The following is a 25,015-nucleotide window of genomic DNA, read 5'->3' on the forward strand; positions in this document are numbered from 1 at the left end:
GCAGCCGCCACCAGGGGGGGCTGCAGCCCCGGCAGCTCCCCACTTCCCGCGCGGTGCCTGCCTCATGCACTCATATGCTCCCCAAACAATCTCACAGCATTTTAAAATATAGCAAGCATGTAAAATATAAAGCTACACTACAGCAAGACTGTCTGAACAAACTGAAAATGTTCTTCTAAACACATCGGCTAGCAAAATATAGCCTATTCCCTGCAGGTCATGATGAGATTAGATTGGCGAAAGTTTGGACAGACTGGATTGCTTCATTTTCTCCAACAGTATATAGCTACTAGGGCTGGGCGATATGGCCTCTAAAGCAGTGGTTCTCAACTGGTGTAGCCTCAGGACCCACTATTTTGCTTGTCATGAAGTCGCGACCCAAATTTCAGATTTTTTTTTAAACCACTCAAATTTATTGCACAACAAATAGCGCATTAATTTAATACACAATGCCTTCATGCACTGTTATAAACTTCAAATGAACAAAAAAGTGCAACAGAAGTGCAACTAGGGCTAAAAACCAATTGAAATAAGGCAGACTTGAATTACAGGCCTATATGTTTTTAAATTTAAACAAGTCAAACTGGTCATGCTCAGAAAGTCTTATTTGAACTGTATGAAATATGAAATAAAAGGCAGATTTATCTTGAATTACATGCCTATATGTTTTTAAACAAGTTAATAATAATAATAATAAAACAAGTTAACCTGGTCATGCTAATCCAGTTTCAATAGTCTGAATTTAACTAATATGACATAAAAAGGAATCACAGGCACATATGCTTTTTAGTTAAACTGGTCATAACTTTTAATTAAACTGGGGCCATGCTAATCCAGTTTCAATCATCTGAATTGAACTAAAATTAAATATGAAATGAAAAGGCAGACTTCTCTTGAATTACAGGCAGAGCATATGCTTCAGCTTGTTAAACAAGTAAAACAAAGACGTTCTGTGTTATTGTGACAAGGTTTGGATTGTGCTAGACACGAGCTTGATCATATTTTGAGAGTCAGACTCTGTCACACTATTCACCCCCCCAGTCCAGTTAATCACAGGCAAATGTTTCTATAAATTATAGATCCTATAGCTCTATAATTCTTGTATTGTATCTTATATTGATTTGGTACTTATGGTAAGCTATATCTTGTATTGCATCTTGTAATTCCTATATATTATATTATTATTCTATATCTATATTATAGCCTACTACAGTGGAATCCGCTTATAGTGATGATTATACTATAATGATAATAGCAGAGGTGTGGACTCGAGTCACATTCACAAATCTAATGACTTATAGACTCGACTTGAGAAAATCAACAAAGACTTGTAACTTGACTTGGACTTGAACACCAATGACTCGTGACTTCACTTGGACTTGAGCCTTTTGATTTGAAAAGACCCGATACCTTCCGCAAAAATAAAAGAATAAAAAAGACAGTCTCTTTATTTTGCGCATAGGATAACTGTCCGTGGAACTTAAGATCAAAGTGACACTTTGAATTTACACAGCGTAACACGCAGTTGTTAGATCGCAGGAATTAAACGGGTAACATAAGAAAAAATAGCCTCATTGGCAGAGTGACAGAATGCACACTTATGAGCCGTCTCCACATGCATCGATGAAAACAATAAATCACCGTGGAGTTGTGTGCGCACGACCACCCTCTCCATTCCTCCCACCTAGCTGGCACCCAGAGCGTCTCAGTCAGGCTCTCCTGCACATGTCTCATCTCCACATAATCGTGCTTTCTAGGCAGTTATTGTGGGTCAGCGTTCATGGAGGTTCTGACAACAAATAATTGTAATTGTAATTGTGATTGTTATATTCAATTTATGTTGCTTGTATTATTCTTGTTTTGTTATATTGATCTTTTTTGCTTTTATGGTGTTTTTACTCCTTTTTAGATGTTCAAAACAAAGATGATTAATCAATAATAATCAAAAGTCGTTACTGGCGCTGCTTTGAAAACAGGGTCAGACACATGTCAGAACACAGTCATGTATGTTTTAGTCTCTGGAGTACTCCGAGTGATCTCAGGAAGCTTCTCTTCAGCGTTACAATATTGATGGAATAATAATATACGGAGAGTTATCGGCTCCCTGTGTCCTAGTTCTAAAATACTGCAGCACTCCCATATCGCCATAGACGGATTATAGAGAGCCAAAGTGGATGTCACTTCCTGCCTCACCATGCGTACCAAGGTCTTAAGAAATATGAATGGTGGTGAACGGCGAGAGTCAACCGTTTTCTTGATCCCTTTTGAATTGTGCCTTGAGGTCCACATGTAAATTTTGTCAAGTTAAAAGATAACTATGCATGTCAAGAAAGTCCAAAGTCCACAGTTGAAATCCATGTTAAACATGTTAGCTCGATTGAAATCGAAGTTATAAAAGTCCGACTAATACACCCAGATAATGCGATTGACCTGGAAGTCGAACTTAAAACTGTTATGTTAGCAGCCAGGGAGCGATTATCTAAAGCTAAATGTGTAGTTCGTTGATGTAGAGCTAAATCTGTGTCTAGAAAAAATATTTTCTTTTAATGTTCAAAATATACATACTTCAGCATGCGCTGGGACGCGTCATCAGTGATGTTGGCTGGGGTCGCAAGGTGTTTCGGGTCATTCCAACATCATACACCCTCGCCCAGTAGACCCGGCCGAGGCCGATTAAGACCCCGACCCGCGTCCCGGAAGCAGCCGCTACGGATCAGCCTTCCTACTCTGTCTGCAACGTTGCCCGCGGAAGGGTTGATCACTCCCAATCCGCTGCAATAGAGCCAGTGCTACGTCGCAGCATTGAAAGACCCTTCGGTGCATGGAGGCTCAGGCATTGTGGGTTGTCTCCCAGCCGCTCTCCTCCTTCATCTTACGGGCCAGAAGTGATCGTTTTGAGGGGAAATGTTTGTGTAATTATATCATCTTTTTTAATGAAATAGCTGCATTATTAAGATACTTGATGCTACCAGCTGTCAGAATTGGCGGAGCCTGCGGGGAAAGAGTGCATATCGCCACCTATCGTAGCGGAGGCAACATGATTCTATAAAAAAAAAGAATATTTCCCACCCGTGTTTGTATACTGGGACAATACAGTAGTCCGAGTAAATAGCCTAATCAAGCTATAACCATAGCTCGACTTAACTCTGCATGTAAACGTACTGAATCTTGCCAGATTGTTTCCATACACCTGCATTTGCTTGTGCAGTTTTTTGTCCATTTTGATGGTTTTTGAACAGTCTTTGTGCTGGAAACTTCACTGTGGGGGCACGGTGGCTCAGTGGTAGAGCTGTCGCCTCGCAGTCAGAAGGTCCTGAGTTCGATTCTCGCCTGGGACACTGTGGGCGCTGTGGTTGTGTTCCCCCCCATATCTTCAGTGCCTACTGCCCAGGTGGGGTATCTCGTCGTAAGGGCCTTTCTGTCTGTGTGGAGTTTGCATGTTCTCCCCGTGCTCCCCCAGGGGGGTTCCTCCGTATATAACCCCCCCCCCCCCCCCCCATTAAAAACATGCAGAAGATCAGATCGTCATCGTCATCCGACCAGTGATGACAACATCCGAAGTCGGTCCCCGGGCGCTGTACGAGAAAGCGACCACTGCTCCTGGCCTGCCCCCCGGAGGAAAGGACAAAGCCAGGATGGGTTAAATGCAGAGGACAAATTTCACCGGCCACCGTCAGCATGTGTGTGTTGTGGCCGTCCGTGCATGTGTTGATGTGTAATCGTGTGACAATAAAGACGGGCTTGTCCATCTGAAATCGTGTATCTGTCACCCTGACCCTCCAAAGATATACCGGTACTCAGTTTCTTGCGATCTTGATATCAGTAGTTCAGGGTTCTATGCAACTACCTAACGTTTAAAGGTATAGGCCAACTTTTTGGGAGTTTAGGCCATTTGCCATATTGCCTATATTAAAACTAGAACGTACATGGCTTTATTTTCAATCTGTGTGCAGTACAAACTCGCTGCGAGAGCCCTCACTGCTAATAGCTTAGCGCTACAATGGGAGTATGGGATTTTGACCTACTCCCGTTCAGTTGCCCAAAATGCACATTTACCAAAAACACTCATGTACATGTCATGTACTCACCACGTGATGAAATAATAATCCAAAGTTACGTTAAACTGTCATTTTCGTAGTAAACCCACACACCAAGACCTAAACAAAGAATAACCGAAGTTACTTCCTTGTTTGCCATGTGGCGCATGCGCTGTGTGCAGTCATCAGTAGAGCGCATGCGCTGTGTGCAAATTAACCAAACTAACCGCTGTGTACAGCACCCAAGGGGCAACTCCACCCACTTTCCACTCTAATTCCTCGAATGGCCACTTGAGGCAGGAGTCAGAAGTCCCGTCGTTCCTGTTAAAATGCGCCACTTTGTAACAGTAATTAAACATCTTTATAGCCTGGACCGAAACACGGTTTTGGTCTATATAGCTAATTTCACCTTTTCATAACAACTGTAGGGGGTCATATCTTTTATAACTCATCCATTTACATTTGATAAGGGTTTAAAGTTATGCATAATGAAGGGCGTGTCCCGGTTGAGTGACAGGCGGCCATACTGCCATACTACCGTTCGTGTTTGTGGTGTTGTGGTCTTTTTGTCAATTTTATCCAAATATTGGACCATAAATATGCCTTCTTGCGATGCGTTGTAGTAACCATACCTTTTTTCCGTGAGTGAATGCTGTTGTCGGTGGTCAACTAACGTTTAGCGTTAACTGCTAACAGCCAGACGACCATCTGTGTTAGTATGCTTACCTGAGTGTATAATATTATCCTTTTCACACACACTGAATATAGTCAAGTCAAGTTTATTTGTATCGCACATTTCATACACAGAAGCAATTCAAAGTGCAATTCAAAGTGCTACCAGACAGAAAAAGAAAAGAAAAGAAGAGAATAAAATGGACATTTAAAAGCATCACAACAAAACTTTAAAAAAGAGTATAAAAAGTGCATTAAGCAACTTCATTAAGCAGCAGCTTCACATAAAATGGTTGACAGAAAAAGAAAAGAAAAGAAGAGAATAAAATGGACATTTAAAAGCATCACAACAAAACTTTAAAAAAGAGTATAAAAAGTGCATTAAGCAACAGTCGCAGCAGTTGCAGAAAGAGCTAAAAACTTATAGAGGACTCATTGGGTTTGCATAGTAGCTGTCAGCAGTTAAAAGCGACGGTAAACATAAAAGTCTTTAGTCTATTTTTAAAAGTAAGTAAGGTTGGGGCAGATCTGAGGTCTTCAGGCAATTTGTTCCAGCTAGCAGAAGCATAGTGGGTAAATGCAGCCTTCCCATGATTTGATTTGATCCTAGGGACAGTTAATAAGCTGGACCCTGTTGACCTAAGAGTTCTAGACGGTTCGTAGCGTGGGAGCAATTCAGCTATGTATTTTAAGCCTAGGCCATTAAGTGATTTATAGACTAATAACAGTATTTTAAAATCACACTGACACACTGGCAACCAGTGTAAGGACTTAATAACTGGAGTGATATGATCAGCTTTCTTAGTCTTTGTTAGAACTCTAGCAGCAGCATTCTGAATGAGTTGAAGTTGCCTAAGTTCTTTTTTGGAGAGACCAGAAAAAAGGCTATTGCAGTAGTCTAACCTACTATAAATGAAGGCGTGAATTAGTTTTTCTAGATCCTGTCTGGACATGTATCCCCTAATTCTTGCTATTTTTTTAACTCATTGAGTGCCAGCCACTTTTGGAAAACGGGTGCTCCCAGTGCCAGAGTTTCAGAGCGTTTTCAGTGATTTCTCGAGGCCCACAGAATATTGTGTGATATTACTATGTAAACACCGAACACACACAAAGAACGATGAGACTCTCTTCTATCATCAGCAAAAAAAAGTTTATTGATATCATTTTCCGTTCTTTAGTTATCAGCCGGAGAAGATAGGTTGATTTCACCAAAAACAGACGTTTCCATCTAGAAGCTGAGATAATGAGCCTTTTGTGAAATGAAGCATTTCAAGCAAATCACTGACTCTGAAGCTAATATTTTCTGACCTGAAACATCTGAACAGTAATTTCCTTCAATAAAACAGCACCTCCACCCCCCTCAACTCCAAACTCCTCCTCCGTGGGAGTGTCTCTGGTGGCTCTGCTCGCTCTGCTGCGTGTGTCAGGCGAGTCTCTGCTGCCTGCTATGGCAGGCTCTGCTGCCTGCGGATCCACGTTCGGATGGCGGCCGCTCGTCGGGGGAGTCTGGATTGGGCTCGCTGAGTTCGTCTGCGTTTCTGGGGTTTCGGTTGTGAGCTGGGATGAAGCTGCGTCCGATTCTAGGCTTTCTGCTGCGCGTTTCAAAGTGCGCTGCACCCACTCTATTTTCGGAGCGCTCCGCCTTGTGTGCCGGCTCCCAGCGCGACACCGAAACCATTCTCATGAGAATGGTTTGGCTTTGGTTTTCTTTTCTGGCGGCTAATCGTGTGGAGAAACTATCGCAGCAGAGACAGAGGGGCTCAGTTGTGGGAGCGGATTGGCTGCTGTTCGCAGCTAACGTTAGCTCCAGCCAGAGCAATCTGTGCCGCTCTGGCTCATGCATCGGTTTCTCTTTCATCACGGCTTTTTCTGCTGTTTTTCCTCAACTTTCTCTAATCTGGAGAGCACTGTCGCCACCTAATGGGTCCGTAAAATAGGTTATACACCTTCAATAGCTCCAATATTTTTACAGGAGATGCATGAGGCTTTGATCCACGTCCCACCGTCAAAAAACGCATTTGCCGTCTTTAGACGTCATTGGCACTCTACGTTACTATTTGATTTGACGTCGTTCGACGTCATTGGCACTCAAAAAAAGAAAAAACAAGCCCGGCCTCGGCCCGTATTGGCAGGCCCGAGGGGCCCGCGAGGGTGCAGCTCTCTATATGCAGGTCTCTGTTAAGCACTTTTTATGACACTATTGTGGCTTCTGCAATCTTCTATGCAGTGGTCTGCTGGGGAGGAGGGATCACTGAGAGGGACAGGAAAAGGCTGAATAGACTGGTTAAAAATGCTGGCTCGGTCCTGGGCTGCTCTCTGGACCCCATTGAAGTGATGAGTGAGAGGAAGATGCTTGCCAAGCTGACGACAATCAGGGGCATCTCCTCTCACCCCCTGCATGAGTCTGTGGGTGCCTTAAGCAGCTCCTTCAGTGCCAGACTGATACACCCACGGTGTAAGAAGGAGCGCTACCACACATCCTTTGTCCCTACGGCTGTCAGACTTTTTAACATCCAATAATAGTTCAGCACAATATAGCACTGTTGTTGTTGTCGTTTTTATTGGTAACTATTGTTATTGTGTGCTCCTGGCTATAGTTTTGCACTTTATAGTTTTGCACTTTAACATTCTAATGGTTTTTGCTGCTGTTGCTATTGTTAGTTGTTGTTGGTATACTGTTGCTGTTCTTATCTTTTAGTGTGTGTATTGGACTTATCTTTGTGTTTATTTTTAGAGCTGTTTTTATGTCTTCCTTGTGAGAGCTGCTGTAACGAGTACATTTCCCCACTGTGGGATTAATAAAGGCAATCAATCAATCAATCAATCAATGGTCTCCCTGTACAATATAGAACGTTAACTATCGGTGACATTCCTGATACCATCCACTCCCATGATCTTTATATGTTGTAAACACATAACTTTCACAATAGTGAACAAGCACCCCCACTCGGCTCATTCAGGGCAGGCTTAGTTTTATAACTTGTAGGCTACCTGCTGCTCCTGCACATCACAGCACAGGCTAAATGATGCACCTACATTATGTAAAGTCATGGCATAAATGTGTTTTTATTGAAAAAGTATGTGTCAAGTAAGCTAAGTCTTGTTGGAGCAGACATCACATTACAACCGTGTTACGGTTGTCACTCGACTATAACACGTATTTGCGACGGATATATATACGACCTGGATTACATGTATGTTTCACATAGGGTTGTGTTTTGATTTTTACATTTTATTTTGTCCAATATTGAAATGTTCTAGAATTGTATGTTGTGTTAACATAAATATTATTTCTATCTACCACTTAGCCTACTTAGGCTGATTTGGTTGCTTTTTCTTGTCAAAATGTATTAAGCCTCAATGCATGCTGGGAGAGATGCAAATGTATGTCTGTGTGTGGCGTTTGGTAGGGGAGCCGGCGCACTGAATATGTTCATGTTTATGTTTATTTGCACGTTAAAGAAAAACAGAAACAAAATAAAAAATGTTTACAACATTGGAGAAAAAAACGTGCAGGTGAGATAGAAACCCACTACGGGTTTATATAAAGATCTCACCTCAAGAGAAAAACATAATAATACAAGCTACTCAGTTAACATTGAACAAACATTACAATGCAATGATAACTCAGAATAAGGCCTGGTTTTGAAAAGCGTTAACCGCAAAATTAACGCCAGTTGGGAAGATCGCTTTAGGCTGGTATTTACGGACGAAATTCCCATTCTGGCCTATTCTGGCACTGCGCCACGCCTCTTCAGCATAAAGTGCATTTCGGCGTGTAAAAACATGACCTTATGTTCCCGAGTCAGCGGTAGGCAGGCGTAAATCGTGTTTTTTTGCGTTTAAGGCCAGTTTGTCGCCTAAGGCTAGGGGAAAAATAGAGCCCCATGTCTCTGTTCCCTCATTTATGTTTACAATGACAAAGAATCTGTATGGTGTATCTGTTGGTATTTCCTTGGGTGATATTTCCTAGTTGTCACTAGTCATAGAAACATACAAAGTAATTTTATTAAAACACCAATCAAAATGAAATGCAAAGAGAGGTTTCCTTATTGGTGCTTTCACAAATTGTTTTACACAATGTTTTTTGTTTTTTTTTATAAATAACCATCAATAATGTGGATATAAAGACTTGTGGGTAAAAGGCACAGTGGATGATGACATCTGGTGCAGTTGCTGAACTTCATTTGAGGACGTGAGAAAAGAAAAATACCATTCAAACGCAGTCCACCTGAAGCTGATCCCCAAGGCCTTCTCAGCAGCATGGCACACTCACCCAACCGTCACCCAAGATCCACACTGCTGTCGGAGTAAAATAAAATGTTAATGTTTCACGGTAGCTAGCTGGTCATATTTGTGCAATGTCCCAATATTTATATGCTTAGTATGTTATAATCTACACTATAATGACGATGGCGTATATCTGTCTGTCTCTCTCTCTGTCTGTCTGTCTGTCCTTCGCTTCGCGTATCTCCACAACCGTTGGTCGGATTGACTCTTGAAACTCGGGGGGTGCGCTGATGGCGACCTGAGGGAGTGCAGTGCCCTGTTTTCGTGTGATTCGGACGCGAAACACATTCAATATTTCAATATTTGTCTTCAGTTCTGCTCCTTCGAGCCCTAAGTCCCAGCTTTAAGTAGCGTTGTTGACACTAACTGAGAAAGTAAACACAGAGGCAGCATCCCTCCTCAGGTTCCAATTAAGAGCAGAGGGTGAAGAAATCTCCTATGTATGTGCCTGTCCAAATATGCATTTACAAGTCTGTCATGAATACAATCAAGGGGAAATAATCAGTAGAGCAAAGTGATCTTAGTTAAGTGAGATTTATAATAGTTTTTTATGTGGCTATAATGGTAGGCTATAATGAGTCACGCATTCAGAGATAGTATCCTCTAGGGCAGGGATACTCAACTTGCTTTGCCCGGGGGCCCCTTTTGTGAAATGATAGGAGGCCAGGGGCCAGTTAATAAACAAACAATATACATTTTTCTGTAGCGGATTGTAGTTTTTTGGGGTGTCAGCCGGAGTTTAGTCTGACAATGTTGTGCACACCGGATAGTTAGGTTAAGTTAGTTAGGTTAAGTACATACATAAGTGCCTGGGTAGCGAGCAGACGGCGGTATTTGACAATTTAACTCGAGCTCAGCCAAACTTTATTAGGGGTAATAAAGCCCCCGAAGGGGCTGAAACCCTATTGTTTTTGTGCTGGTTTATTATTATTCTCGTTGTCGTTGTTGTCGTTGTTGTTCATCTGCCTCGACGCAAATTCCCGGGAGTTGGTAAATGGTAGAGACCTGAAATTTGGCACAATGACAGATATTGGGTGCTAATTTCTGCTCAAGAAAGGTTTTTTGAATCGGCCTGAAGGTGGCGCTATAATTAAAAGGTTTTACGTTAAAGGCCATAACTTCCACGCCGTTTCTCTGATTTTCAAACTTTTTCTTCCAGATGTTCAGGTGAACCTGCTCTACAAATTTGCCTCATGGACCCTTAAGGTCCGTCTGGAATTTTCTTTTTTATATTTTGAAAAGTGTGGAAAACACATTTTCACATCTCCTCCTAGAGCGTTTGACCGATTTGGACCAAAATCGCCAGTAAGCATCTATGGACTAAGCGCTATAATCCTGATTTTTGGATTTTTGAAATCTACTTTCGTTTCGGAGATATTAATCGTTAAAGTTGTGAGAGGGCGTGGCTTCTCAGCTAAATTGTCATAACTTCATGACCAATTAAGGAATCTTCACGAAACTTGCTGGAGATCTTCGAAGATCATCACTGACCATGTCTGTCAAATCTTGTGCAATTCGACCAAAAAGGGGCGCCATAAACGCCAGAAATGGGCAGGGCCCAACACAAAGAAGGCCATAACTCCGCACCTGTTTGTCCAATGATCGTGAAACTTGGCAGATATATCAAGGAGGATGTCCTAGTCAAAATCTGAAGTTTTGTCATCAAAGTGGGCAGGGTCTATTGTGTAAGCATGTAATAGCGGTAAATCAAGTCCATTCGCCTAATCGGTTGCAAACTTCTCAGCCTCATCTGGAATGGCATTTCTGACAGGCTATATCACAATTTGTCCAAAAGGGGGCGCCACAGACGTAAAAAGTGGGCGAGGCCTAACACAAAATATGCCGTAACTTCACACCCGTTTGTAACTCCCAGGCTGTTTCTCAAATTTTAAAGCAACTTTCTTCCACATGTTCACCCGAACGTGCTCTACAAATTTGCCTCAAGGACTATTAGGTGTTCAATTTGCGCAAGGCTTGAACCCCTGCCATTGCCGCTTGCGGCTATATTTTCACATTATTATTGTGAATTAGATTCTAATTCACAATGAAAACTAACGTGAAATTATTAGGAAATGGTTGGGGGGCCACTCTGCACCCTGTCGTGGGCGGCATCTGGCCCCGGGGCCGCAAGTTGAGTATCACTGCTCTAGGGCCACGCCACTTCCGGGAACCCCCATCCCATGTAAGTAGGGTTCCCAGAGTAAAACCTGGCTATTTCCACCACTGCTTATGGATGAGCATAATCTGCTGCATGCCATCGAGAACCGTTGGTCAGATCGACTTCAAACTTTGGGAGTGTGCTCTATTGTGCAGTGCAGTGCCCTGTTTTTGTGCAATTCGGCATAGCGCCACCTACTGGCAACATAAAAAATGCTGTTTATCTCAAGAACCGTTCGTCCGATTGACTTCAACTTTGGGGAATGCGCTTAGGGGTACTCAAGGGAGTGCAGGGAGCTGAATTCCGTGCAATTTGGCATATCGCCACCTACTGGCAACACAAACCGTTTTCGACTTAAAATTAAAAACTCGGGGAGTGCGCTTAAGGGCACTCAACAAAGTGCAGAGAGCTGAATTCCGTGCAATTTGGCATAGCGCCACCTACTGGCACCACAAAAACTTTATCTCGATAGTCATTCATCTGATCGACTTCAAACTTGGAGAGTGTGCTGCTGGGAACCTGACATAGAGCAATGCCGAATTTTGTGCAATTCGGCACAGCGCCACCTACTGGAAACACAAAAAGTGGTTTATCTTGAGAACCGTTCATCCGACTGACTTCAAACTTGAGGAGTGTGCTCATGGGAACTCGAAGTAGTGCACGCTGAATTTCTTGCAAATTTTGCAATTTCCTGCGCCACCTACTGGCAACACATAAAGCAGTTTATCTCGAGAAACATTTGTCCGATAGACTTCAAACTTGGGGATTGCGCTGCTCGGACTCCAATGGAGTGCGGTGCCGCATTTCATGCAATTTGGACTTATTCCAGGACTGTCTGTATGTCTGTCCTTCGCGTATCTCCAGAACCGTTTGTCGGATCGACTTCAAACTTGGGGAGTGTGCTTAGGGGGACCTGACAGAGTGCAGTGTGTGTGCGGGGGGGGGGGGGGGGGGGGGGGGGGAGCGCATGGGGGAACGGGCACTGCACTAGTAGCTATAATGTCAATAACAGATACATCTTTGGTTCAACCTTTATTGTAGTTTTGTGTTAATTTAGCCTACCTCAACGTAACGTAAATGTGGGAAGACTCTTCACTGCCTCACGGACCCAACCGGAGCAACGAACAGAGGTGGATGGCCTGGATGTAGCCCGTAGCCTGTTAGCTGTATGGCCTAGCTTCAGCTAGCTTGGGGAGCTCCCACTGCGAGCTAAGGTGAGCGTGTTTGTTAGCACGTAAGCCCCCATAGGCTATGCTAATCGGTGCTCATCCCATCCACGCTCCCCCTAGCTCCGCCCTCTCAACCCCTTCTGTCCCACTAAAACCAAGATGGCAACACCCGTCATTTGAACTCCGCCAGGAAAACGAAATTGAATGGGATAGCTACGTCCATATTTATTTGATTTGATTTGATTTACTTTATTGTCCACCTTAGTGGAAATTTGTCTTTGGCTTCTCTTCACAGCACAAACAGTATGTTACGTGTTGTGCACAATCAGCACACCATAAAACATAGAGAACATAGAACATACATCATACATGGTGCAAGTTAGCAGATAGCAGCAGCTTGTCATGGAAAAACAAATACAAATTACAAAATACCTACCTATGTAGAAGGCCTACCTACCTAACTAAATACCTAGAAATACCTACCTACCTCAAATATTACCTAACCTATATGGCTACATAACACAGCTGAGCATGCCATACAAAACAGATTCATTTATTTATTCAGTGCTAGTATGCCAGAGGGGATAAAGGAGTTCTTATAGATATTCCGGCTGGCCCTTGGGTCCCTAAACTGATGACCGGATGGGAGCAGCTCGAACGCCAAGTTCAGTGGGTGTGAGGCATCACCACTGATCTTTCTAGCCTTCCTATTTACAGCCCTGTCAAAAATATTGCAGAGCTGTTTTTGTGGTTTACTGATAATCTTACCTGCTATTTTAACAATTCTAGAGAGTTTGTTTTTACTTTTTACATTTAGGTTGCCATACCAGGCAGTCATATTATAAGACATGACAGTTTCAACCAAGCGTATGCTGTTTGGAGAATGTGTTGGCTAACACCAAAGCTTCTCAGCTTTCTGATTAAGCACAATCGCTGATTGGCTTTCTTATATATATAGTCTGTGTTAAGATCAAAGGTCAGGCTCTGGCAAAGATTGTCCCCAGATACTTGAACTGTTTGACCTTTTCTACAGGCTGGTTATTGAGCATGACAGGGACCATGTTGTTATTTTCCCCTGATTTTGTTTGTATAATGAGTTATTTTGTTTTGGACACATTCATTTCTAGCTTACTTGCCCGGCACCAGTCCTGCAATGCAGTGACCTGCTTGAAGTATGCCTCTTCATATATGGCATTGTCTTCTCTAAGAAGACCTACGAGGGCCATATCGTCTGCATATTTCAACAACTTCAAGTTACAGTTGTTAAAGGACGGCTTTACCGTGGGGAATATGAATATATATTAAATCTCACGCCCCTAAGGTTTTCGAATCCGTTGAAATTTTTGAAATTGGTGCTTCCCTGCCTGGCCTATCAACCATCTCTCACATATTTTTCGGGCCAGCCGACACGTTACGCGTCATCTAGCCCGAGTCCGCCTTGCGGAAGTTGAGGGCCTATGAACTACAAGTGTTGTGAGCCATGGTCCCGCCTCTAGAGGTCCTCCACGCCCCTTCAGAGGCCTCGAAGAAAAGCAAAAGGCAGCCATCTTTTTCAACCGCCTAGCTTATGGTAGCTAATATTAGCTTCCCATAGCTCCTTGCCAAGAGACCATATCTCTGGAAGGAAAGCACGGACAGACACGGGACTGGCGGCATTGGAAAGCTCGTCAAATTTTACATCTAGTAGTAGATGCGTTGAAGTAACGAAATCAACGCTGAGCAATGTACCCGATTTTACACATTTTTACATGAAATGGTTACAACATCAAACTCCTACAAAAATGCGTTAAAATGCATGAAATTTTTTTTATGAAGACATCTCCCCACATATATACTACCGTTTAAATTTGGTGCAATTTGGAGGCAATTTTTTTTTGATGTTTTGTAATTTTTTCTTCTTCTACTAAATCTTTTTATGTCGAAGCCTTCTTCTTCTTCGACTTTTATGGCGGTTGGCAAGCATATATGTGCATTACCGCCACCTACTGGAGTTTGATATCAGCCAAATGCCTGAGGGGTGGGCGTGAAAACGAAGGCCACGCGAGCCCAGTGCATTGTAGGGATGCAGGGGTTAACCGGTTTGACTATTAACCGCGATTTAAAACGTCACGGTTATATAACCGCAGAGGCTCCGCTACACCGAGTGTTTTGTTTCACAACAGTCCGTCAGTTTAAACTCCCATGCGGCGCAGACGGCGCTGGAAGGAGAGGAACCTGTCTCTCTCGCTTCGTTTCCGCACGGACTATTTAGCGGAGGCACCAAACACAGGCAGCTGCCATGTCTCCCAGTAGTAGCCAGTCTGTAGCCTAGCCATGGATGCCCAACATAAATGTTGCAATACATGTCCCGCAAGGTTTCTGAGATTAGGGGAAAGTCTGAGCTGGTGTTACGTTAAACCAAACGTGGGGAAGAGGCAGCGGATTTGTTTAGCGTTAACATACAGTCATTGACGTTAACGTTAGCTGTTGTGGCTAATGTTAGCTAGCTGGCCATAGCCTAGCGTACATAGTTCCTCAAGCTCGTTGTGACCAAACATCCCCGCATTTAAAGCACTTCATGCTCCCAGCGCTGGCCTAAACCATAGAGAACCGCATGCTTTACACGAAAAGAAACATCAAGGGTTTGTGTCAACTCCAAAAGCAACCCGCTAACGTTACATGTAGGCCTAATAACGTGAAGCTAACGTAGCTAGCTGCTTGGCAGTCATGATCTGACTGAGACAAGGAAAACAAATGCGCACATTTACATAACAAACACCAGTCAACACCACAGAGTGTCCTTTCTTTAATCCAGAGGGAGCATTTTCCAGTAAAAAGTGAAACGACACATGATGGCTTATAGTGAGGCTTTCCATGCCTGCCCCATCATCACTTCAATAGAACTGACCCCAATGCAAAATTCATTTCAGACGGCACATTTAGTTGCCAGTAACATGCCAATAAGAGTCTAAGTTACTATGCCTTTTGTGTTTTTTTCTGCAGACTAAGCAGCTATAGGCTTTCGCTTCTATAAAATAATAATAAAATATTTTTTGTATTATATATATATATATATTAGATCAGAAATGTTGTTTGTTTTATGTTCACAATAGTGATGTCAGTTAGATTTGATTAGGTCAGAGCCATGGAATATTAAATCATCCATCTTTGCTCACTACATCTGCCCTTTCTTCTTTTTTTAATCCCAGGTGTGCATAAAATACAGGTTAAGAACTTATTTTTTTAAATACAAAAATGTGAAAAAAGTAACAATAGTATGTTTAACGTATCGGTTATTGGCCAGGAGAATATTTATCGGTTAGCGTAGGCCTATACTATCGGCTGTAAAAATCCATATCGTGCATTAGTATTCCGGAAGGCAGCAACTGTTAAGATTGTGGGGGAAATACAATAAAAGCTCTATTTAGAGAATGCTCATGTGATTTTTATACGTCCATAACAATAATCGTGAAACCGTGATAATCGTGGTTTTTTCTCAGACTATAATCGTACATCAAAATTTATAATCGTTGCATCCCTAGTGCATTGTGGGAAATGTAGTATTTCGGGTCCCCGCACCCGCCCCTCCCCTCCACCACCCCCCCCCCCACACACACACACACACACAGAGTGTATTTCTGGTGATATCTCTGGCGGGAAACAACCAATTTCAAAAATTTCAACGGATTCGAGAACCTTAGGGGCGTGAGATTTAATATATATTCATATTCCCCACGGAAAAGCCGGCCTTTAACAAACATCATATTTACACTAAATTGAAAACAGCAATGCGGACAATACGCAGCCTTGGGGTGCACCAGTACACCCCGTTCATCAGAACTCTCTGAGAGCGGTCAGTTAGGAAGCTCCTAATTAAATGAATGAGACCCCCATTCACATTAATCTCTAACAGTCGTTCCAGCACAATAATAACTTGCATAGTATTAAATGCAGAACACAAATCAATAAACAAAATTCGAACTACTGCTTTTGGTAACTGTAGGTGTTTAGCTACTAAATCCAGTAGAGTGAGAGTCGCGTCCTCTGTCCCACTGTTATGCCTATACGCAAATTGTAGGGGGTCAAGTTCATCCTCTACAGAGGATATAAGATAACTGATGATGACTCTCTCCATGCATTTGGATAAAATTGACGTAAGTGCCACTGGTCTAAAATCCTTAAAAGCTGTTGCTCTAGAGACTTTAGGCACAGGAATTATTGTAGACTGTTTCCATGGGTTTGGCCAAACTAGACTATTGAGCAGGGTTTGATTTAATTTAGTGACAGCCCCTTTAAGCTGTTGGGAACATACTTTGAGCACCTTTCCTTCTAGGCCATCAAGCCCGGGTGCCTTGTTGAGTTTGATTTTGGACAGAACCGTGGCTACTTCATTCTCTGATAGCTGAATAGGTTCATAGCTACCTATCTGATTTCAGATGTTATTGCAGCCTATACTTGGATTTGCCACGTCATACCTACCATTATGTATTCAAGTCATTTACAAATTTACTGTCTACTATATTCACACTTTGCTTCTTCCTTTCCTTACCCATCATTTTATCTAGTCCTGCCCATGCTTGCTTTACATTACCTGTGCAAAATCTTTGTTCAACTTTATTCTTAAAAACTCTTTTTGCAGTAAAAACCCTGTGTAAACTCCTTCTCTTTCTCTTTCACTAAGTCCATTTCACCCTTCAAGAATGCAGCCCTTTTTTCATTTAGACAAACTTTCAGATCTTTGGACAACCATGGTTTGCTATTACTAAATACCCTGACTGTCTTGGTTTTATTAACAGTCTCTTCACAGAACTTAATATAACATGTAAATGTGTCCGTCAGTTCATCAGGATCAGGGCATGCGTCAAAAAATACATCCCAGTCTGTTGTCTCAAAAAAATATTTAAGCTCCTCTTCTCCATCGTCAGACCATTGATGTACAGTTTTCAAGCGTGGTATCTCCCACTTGACTTTATCTCTATATGTTGGGAAGAGATGAATGACATTATGATCCGACTTTCCGAGAGGAGGTCGGCTCACAGACTTGTATGCGCCCGGGATATTCCAGAAGCACTGGTCCAGGATGCGAGTGGAGCGGGTGGGCGTGGTTACATATTGCTGCAGAGTTGGGGGGTGAGGTGAGCTCACATGTATTCATGTCACCCAACACAAAAACAGGTTGATCTGGCGATCGAGAAAGCGCAGCATTGTAGCTGTCATTTATAGATTCTGCAGCGTCCTTATTATTTGGCCCTGAACATAGACAAGGATGACAGTGATTTGTCCAAACTCCCGCGGGAGATAAAACGGTCTAAAAGATACCGACAGCAGCTCATAGTCTTTAGTGCACACCTTTTCATGCACTTTGAATTGAGTGCAGTGTCTATTAAAATGCACGGCCCTCCACCGATGGACTTGTTTGATGACATTTTATCGCGGTCTGCTTTTATCACAGTATAGCCATCAAAGCCGATATCTGCACTGCTCTTGTGGAGCCACGTCTCAGTAAAGCAGATCAGGTTACTCCGAAAATATTCCTCATGTGTGAGACGCGCCGCGATCTCATCGACTTTAATACTCAGTGATCTGAAGGTTGACAGAGTAATGACTGGGAGCGGCTGTCTGCTTCCTCTTTTTCTCAGTCTGTTTCGGACCCCCCCCCCCAACCCCCCCCCCCCGCGAGCCTCTTTTCTTTTTTCCGTTTTTCCATTTACTGTATAACTGACTTTTGCAACCGGAGCAAGTACTTCATGATTTAAGTCCACACCAGTGTTCCCTTGAGTATATTAGTGGAACCTGCGTGAGTGCAGGTGACAGGTACTCACTGGCTCTGTTGTTCCCAGTCAAAGCAAAATTCTCACGTATAAAAGTGATCAAGATGGTAATGATCCCCACCGCGAGTAATCCATCTTCATATTGCACCATAGACAAACGAGGACAAAGCAATCATAGACGCCACAGCAAACAGTGAAAAACTAACAAACAAACATCAGGAAGAGAAGCATAGGGTCGACGGTGGACTGCGCCCCGTCACATCGTTAGCTTGGTGACGGTGCTAGTGTTATATAGTCTATGACAGCACCTCATGGGAAACGAGGAAGTAACTTCAGTTACTCTTCGTTAGTTTGGTTAATCTTTGTTAGATCTTGGTGTGTGGATTTATTTAGAAAATGGTTGTTTCCAGTAACTTTGGATTATTATTTAATCGCATGGTGAGTACACATGTGCATGTGAGTGTTTCTGGCGCTGTTGCAATGTGTATTTTGTGTGACTGAACGGGAGTAGGCAGCTGTACCGTTACTACTACCATTGTAGCGCTAGCAAAGTAGCAGCGAGGGCTGTACCGCTCTGTGTAGGGAAATAGCCGAATCTCCCAAAATGTTGGCATATCCCTTTAATGTCTCATTTATGAAATTACACCAAGTGTTGCACCCTTCAGTTATGAAACGCTAGCATCCATTTCCCCCCACATTTTTAACCAAGCCGTTTTCAGATCACCAAGTGCGGTCAGGTCGGCAAATGTGCATCGCTGGCACTGCATTCAAACTGGATAATTTATTTTACTTCTGATATTATTTTACCTCAGACACATGGCTACTCGGCTAGCCTCTGGGTAGTTGTTTGAGGGGAAGCACTGCCACTGTCTGGGCAGGCAGGTATAGAGAGTCCAAGGAGCGGGGCTCCGGAGAGGCAGCTTGTGAAAGACATCGACCTCACTGGCCCCGCTCTCCCCGGGAACCAGCGCAGGGTGCACAGTACCACAGTCGGCTTGACAAGGCAGAGGCGAGTTTCCTGAGTAGGTGCGATACGGTTGCCAATTTGTTTTCTTTTCTTAATAGGTGTGTAAATTCCTTGGTGTGCTCTGTCAACAACAGAGTTGATTCAAACTTGCCCAATAATAAGTGCATAAACGATCTTATCAAGGTGAGTCAATGCTATGTCGTATTGAAAAGGTGCGTAAATTGCATTTACGTGCGTTGAGCCTCCACTACAGCTCTGCCTACACTATGTTGAGTTATAGTAGCTCCATGCTAACCCCTCCCGTCCCTGCAGAGTATCCACCTGTCGTTCCTGCGGACCGTCCCTCCCTACTCGCACCAGGCTCAGGTGTGGTTCGACATGATGAGAGAGTTCCGGTGGAATCACATCATCCTCATCGTCAGCGACGACCACGAGGGGCGAGCAGCACAGAAGAGACTGGAGACACTGCTGGAAGAGAGAGAGACCAAGGTGAGACACGCGTGTACACTACACACATAAAAAAACACACACACACACACACACACACACACACACGCATGGCAGTCAGTACGAAGACTGTACAAAGTGTGTGAGGGATTTTCTGAGTGTGTTGTTGTGTCAGTGTGTCAGATGCTCGCTGGCTGTTGTTTTCTTTTTAATCTCAGATTGGAGTTTTAGTTAACAGACGTTTCTGGAGGCAGAACTAATCTGATTGGTTGAGTTAAACCTCAGTGCGCACAGCCAAATATCCGGCTAAAGTAATGCTGCATTCCAGTGCACCTCAGAAATATCATATTTACCAGAATTTACGAGTTGTGAGTTACACAAAAAAAGAGTTTGTTATTCTCGGTTATTGCCAGAAAAGGCTGTGCAATTTACATAGGCGGCGACTCAAATGACATAGCACAACGGGGTGATAGAGAGATAGATAGGGTGTGTGTGCGCACACATGTGTGTGTGTGTGTGTGTGTGTTAGGGGTGTGCCGAAAAATTGTTTCTTAGATGCATCGCGATGAGACACGTAACGATTCAAATCAATGCAAAATGTTCGATTATGGATTACTTTTCCTGACCACAGAAACAGAGCCGTAGCGCCCGGAACGAAAAAAGCCGGCCGGACAGTTTTAAGGGACGGACTCATAAGACCGACTGTATACAGAGAAAATGACGGCGGCAGCTAACGCGCTGGCTGCTCTGACTGAGCGTCAGATTCACCCATCTGGGTTAAAATCCACCGTGTGGAGGCAATTCGGGTTTTATGAACATGAAGGCAGAACGACGATTGACAGAAGCTACTCCGTGTGTAAGACGTGTAAAACACGAATCAAGTACAGTGGCAACACCACGAACATGAGGCAGCACCTCACGCGTTTCCATCCCGGGTGGGAGGAGGAGAAGACGCTGGTTGTTGCTACTGCTAACCAGCGAAGAATTGAGGACGGGTTCAGAAAACTTCCCCGCGGCTCTGACAGGGCGAAAACAATCTCAACCTCCATTGCTACCTTCATAGCTAAGGATTTTACATCCAAAACCGAAGTACTGGAATCCCTGAAGAAAGCATGCAGGGTGGCTATAACATGTGATGCATGGACTTCAGTCGCACCTCAATCGTATGTCACGGTAACGGCACACTTCATAACAAGTGACAACGACTGGGAGCTGGTGAGTTATGTCCTCCAGACAAGAGTGATGACTGAGAGCCACACGGGTGCACATACAGCTGAGCTGTTGCTAAAAGTAGCAGCTTGTTGTGGGATGCTATGCTGCTCACTGGTCATTTGTAAATAATAATAATAATAATAATAATAATCTTTATTTTTATAGCACTTTTCAAAACAAATGTTACAAAGTGCTTAACAAGGCAATAAAACAAGCAATAGTACAAATATTGACAAATAAAAATATAATTAAATAACCACAGGCTATTTCTAATCCGTTAGAAACAGTTACCAGACAAAGGCAAAACAGACTTATTTATACAGAAATTGGAGAGTTTGATAGAGGTGCAGATTACGGGAATGCCATCTTATAAAGGTATGTTTTTAACTGTTTTTTAAATATGGACACTGATGTTGAAAGTCTAATATCTGGGGGAAGTGCATTCCAGAGCTTGGGGGCCCTGACCGCGAAAGCCCGGTCTCCTCTGGTTATGAGGTTCGACCTGGGAACAATGAGGAGTCGCTGGGTGGATGATCTAAGATCACGTTTTGGCTCATAAAATGTTAAAAGGTCTGCTATATATTCTGGGGCTAGTCCGAGTTGGGCTTTAAAAGTAATTAGTAGAATTTTAAAATCAACTCTAAAACGCACAGGAAGCCAGTGCAGTGATGCTAAAACGGGTGTAATGTGGTCCCTCTTCTTAATACCCATTAGGAGTCTGGCGGCTGAGTTTTGAATCCGTTGTAGGCGTGACAGTTGTTTCTGATTGAGGCAAGAATATAGTGAGTTGCAATAGTCAAGTCTAGAGAAGATAAAAGCATGACCTTTTCCAGGTCGCTAAAAGACATAAAAGATTTAATTTTGGAGATGGTTCTCAGTTGCAGAAAGCATGTTTGGACAACTTTCTTCACTTGCTCTTCAAAATTGAGGTTGGAGTCGAATATAACCCCTAGGTTCCTAGCAGAATGTGTAGCGTAGGCAGTTAGGGAGCCTAGCTTGTGTTTGAGCTGTTCAGTTGTGCAGTGTGGACCAATTAGTAGTACTTCTGTTTTATTGTTGTTAGGCTGAAGGTAGTTTTGGTGCATCCATTCTTTGATTTCGGACAGGCAAGTATGAAGATTGATTAGGTTATTTTGGTCATTTGAAGTGATAGGTATGTAAATCTGCGTGTCATCCGCATAACAGTGGTAGGACACGTTGTATTTTTGCATAACATGACCTAATGGGAGCATATATAGAGAGAAGAGGATTGAACCTAGAATTGAGCCTTGTGGCACCCCACAGGCGATATGTGCAGAAGAAGATGATGAGTTACCAAGTAGTATTGAGAATGTCCTATTTGAGAGATAGGATTTAAACCAGTTAAAACGGGGCCTGAGATGCCAACCCAGTCCCTCAGGCGATTTAAGAGAAATGATTTTGTTTGGAAGTCTTTATTTATTATTTATGAATAAGCTATTTGTTTTGTATTAAACAAACATGCTAGTACCGAAATCTGTGAAAAAAGCAGAGGATTTTGGTTAAAAGTTTTATTTTCTATTACTGAATAGAATAAACAGATTAAGCTATTTTTGTATTAATCCTGCCAGTACAGAAATCTGTGAAAACAGCAGAGAATTTTGGTTAAAAGAAAAGAAGTCTTATTTCTAAAGGCACTTTATTTAAAATAATCTCACCTGTAATTTGTTGTGAATAAGAGCAGCTTTTTGTTGTGGGAAATGTTTTGGATGTATTGTTTGGTCTGATTGATCTAAATAAAAGATAATGGAGGTAAATTTGTTTGTTTACTTTAATTAATGGATACTGACAAAGAAATCCTGTATGGGGAAAAGATACTGACAAAGAAATCCTGTATGGGGAAAAAGATACTGACAAAGAAATCCTGTATGGGGAAAAAGATGCATAGAAAATCGTGATTAATCGTAAGAATCGATTAATCATCAAATCGTAGCACCCTGAATCGTAATCAAACCGAATCGTGAGGTGCCTAAGGTGGCACACCCCTAGTGTGTGTGTGTGAGGGAGAGAGAGAGATCCCATTGGTCAAAAGCATTCTCTAAAGCTGTGGTAGACTACTACAGGGGTTCCCAACACTTTTTTGCACTGCGGACTGGTTTAAAATTGACAATATGGCTGTGGACCGCGTGGGGGGATTGGATAGGAAACACATGGTATCAAACACACGGTATCAAATACACAGGGCGTATTTTCCTCGCATGAAGATCATATGAAAACATTAAAGGAGATTTCAGTTTTTTTTACACCCTGGACCTTATTTCCAGCTTTAAATATGTTTAAGTCACCCTGACAACTTTGGTTTGATTAGCATCAGCAGAAACGATCATCAGTTTGAACTGCAACCTGAAAACGAGGAAAACGCAGCATCTGAAATTATTGTATTTATAGTCAAAAGCTTATTTTCCCACACACAGCAGCTCATATGCTTATTATATAATATAGAGAACATTAATTAGTGATGTAACATAACTCGGTGCTGCCGACAGCCTGCTCTGTTTGCTGTCCGTCACATAGATAGCACCAACTGCTTTATCTCCTGCTGCTCTTTGTAATCCATTATGGCCTTACTCCATACGAGTGGCAATTGAATTGAAATTAATTGTCCATAATTTTGAAATCAGATCATATCTATAGGCTAAGCTAGGCTGCTATCACAACAGACTGAGTCAACTCTGACCTGCCCTGGATGTGCTTCAGAAGAAGAAGAGAAGTGCTTCTGTTTGGTAACAGAAGAAGAAGAGAAAACTACAGAAGAAGAAGAGAAACATCCAGGGCAGGTCAAAGTTGACTCAGTTTGTTGTGTAGCTATGTTGTAGCAGCCTAACTTAGCCTATAGATATGATCTGATTTAAAGATTATGGACGATTAATTGAAATTCATTTAATTTCAATTCATTTCGACCCCCAGACTTCCACACATCGAGCTTCAGAGTGCCACCTCCCGGGCACTCTTTGAGTGCGGGGTGAATCTCTCCCTCGCTCTGCTACACAAAAAGCCATTTTTCTCTGCTTTCTGGGGACAGACGGACGTTTTCAGTTAAAGCGACCTATACATTCAAGTGTCGATAACTAAAGAACGGAAGAAGGCAGAAATAAACTTTTTCTTTCAAAGAAAGTAGAGGCCCTCTTCTTTCTTTTGAGATATTCAGTGTTTACATAGTCATAGAAGAAAATATTCTTTGGGTCCCGGGAGATCAGTGAAAATGGTCAGAAACCCTGGCGGGGAATGAGTTAACAAGAAGATAAAGTCTTGACAATTGATTGACGCCAACATTAGCAATCAGCACCATGGATAGCGCTGAGTGCTCACATACTGTAAGCACCAGTGGGCTTGCTCTGACTTTTACAGAGGAAGCTGCGGAAGTGATCCTGAAAGCTGTAGTTCCTCGAATGGCCACTTGATGCTGGATCCCAAAGGGAGTCGTTCCCATTCACCCCCTTTTTAACAGCGATTAAACATGTTTACAGAATGGCCAAAAACACGGTTTTGGCCTGTATAATTTCACCTTTCATAACAACTGTATGGGGGACGAATTTTTATATAACTTGCCCATTTATCGTAAAATAGACGATAGAAAATACTATGTTTTGGGGGTGATTGACAGGTCGCCCTACAGTCAATGGTACACAGCACAAGCCCAACCCAACCAATTAGCATCAATTGTCGGCCTGAATCCACCCCTACTCCGCCCCCAAATGTCAGTGATGTTCTGGGAGCACCCTGTCTGCAGCCGAAACAAGAGCCGTTCATACAGGAATGACATTAATATTTGTTATTTCTATTTTAACCAGAGTTTCTTCTTTGAAATTCAACTTTGTTAGTGAGCTTAAGTTTAAGTTAAGTTATCCTTTATTTATCCTCATGTGGAAATTCATCCTCTGCATTTGACCCATCCTCTACTAGGAACCTTCCTAGAACTAGGAGCAGTGGGCAGCTGCAGTGCAGCGTCCGGGGACCAACTCCAGTTCTTTTGACATTGCCTTGGTCAGGGGCACTGACAGAACTCAGGAGTGTTAAGCCTAACATACATGTCTTTGATGGTGGGAGGCAACTGGAGCACCCAGAGAAAACCCACACGAACACGGGGAGAACATGCAAACTCCACACAGAAAGGACCTGGGACGGACCGGGGTTCGAACCCGGGACCTTCTTGCTGTGAGGCAACAGCGCTAACCACTGAGCCACCGTGCCGTCCAGTGAAGCTAACTTCACTCACAAAGACGGTGGTTCTTTGGTTCCGCCCACCAAGGTTTGACTCAACCAATCAAATTATTTCTACCTTTGAGAAACGTCTG

The 25,015-nt window shown here is 42.9% G+C and overlaps 1 protein-coding gene across 1 annotated transcript in view; it reads left to right on the forward strand.

Annotated features, from left to right (window-relative positions):
* The window catches only part of LOC310784501 (glutamate receptor ionotropic, NMDA 1-like), a gene marked incomplete at both ends in the record, with an annotated part of 339,903 nt that overhangs the window by 109,792 nt on the left and 205,096 nt on the right, over positions 1 to 25,015 (forward strand). Inside the window, one exon of the mRNA XM_083645485.1 lies at positions 19,356 to 19,532. Within this exon, the coding sequence (XP_083501611.1) occupies positions 19,356 to 19,532 (177 nt within the window). The remainder of the gene's footprint in view (positions 1 to 19,355; positions 19,533 to 25,015) is intronic.

The sequence above is a fragment of the Poromitra crassiceps genome, assembly GCF_964638095.1.
Source record: "Poromitra crassiceps genome assembly, chromosome: 10".
In the NCBI taxonomy this organism is placed as follows: domain Eukaryota; kingdom Metazoa; phylum Chordata; class Actinopteri; order Beryciformes; family Melamphaidae; genus Poromitra; species Poromitra crassiceps.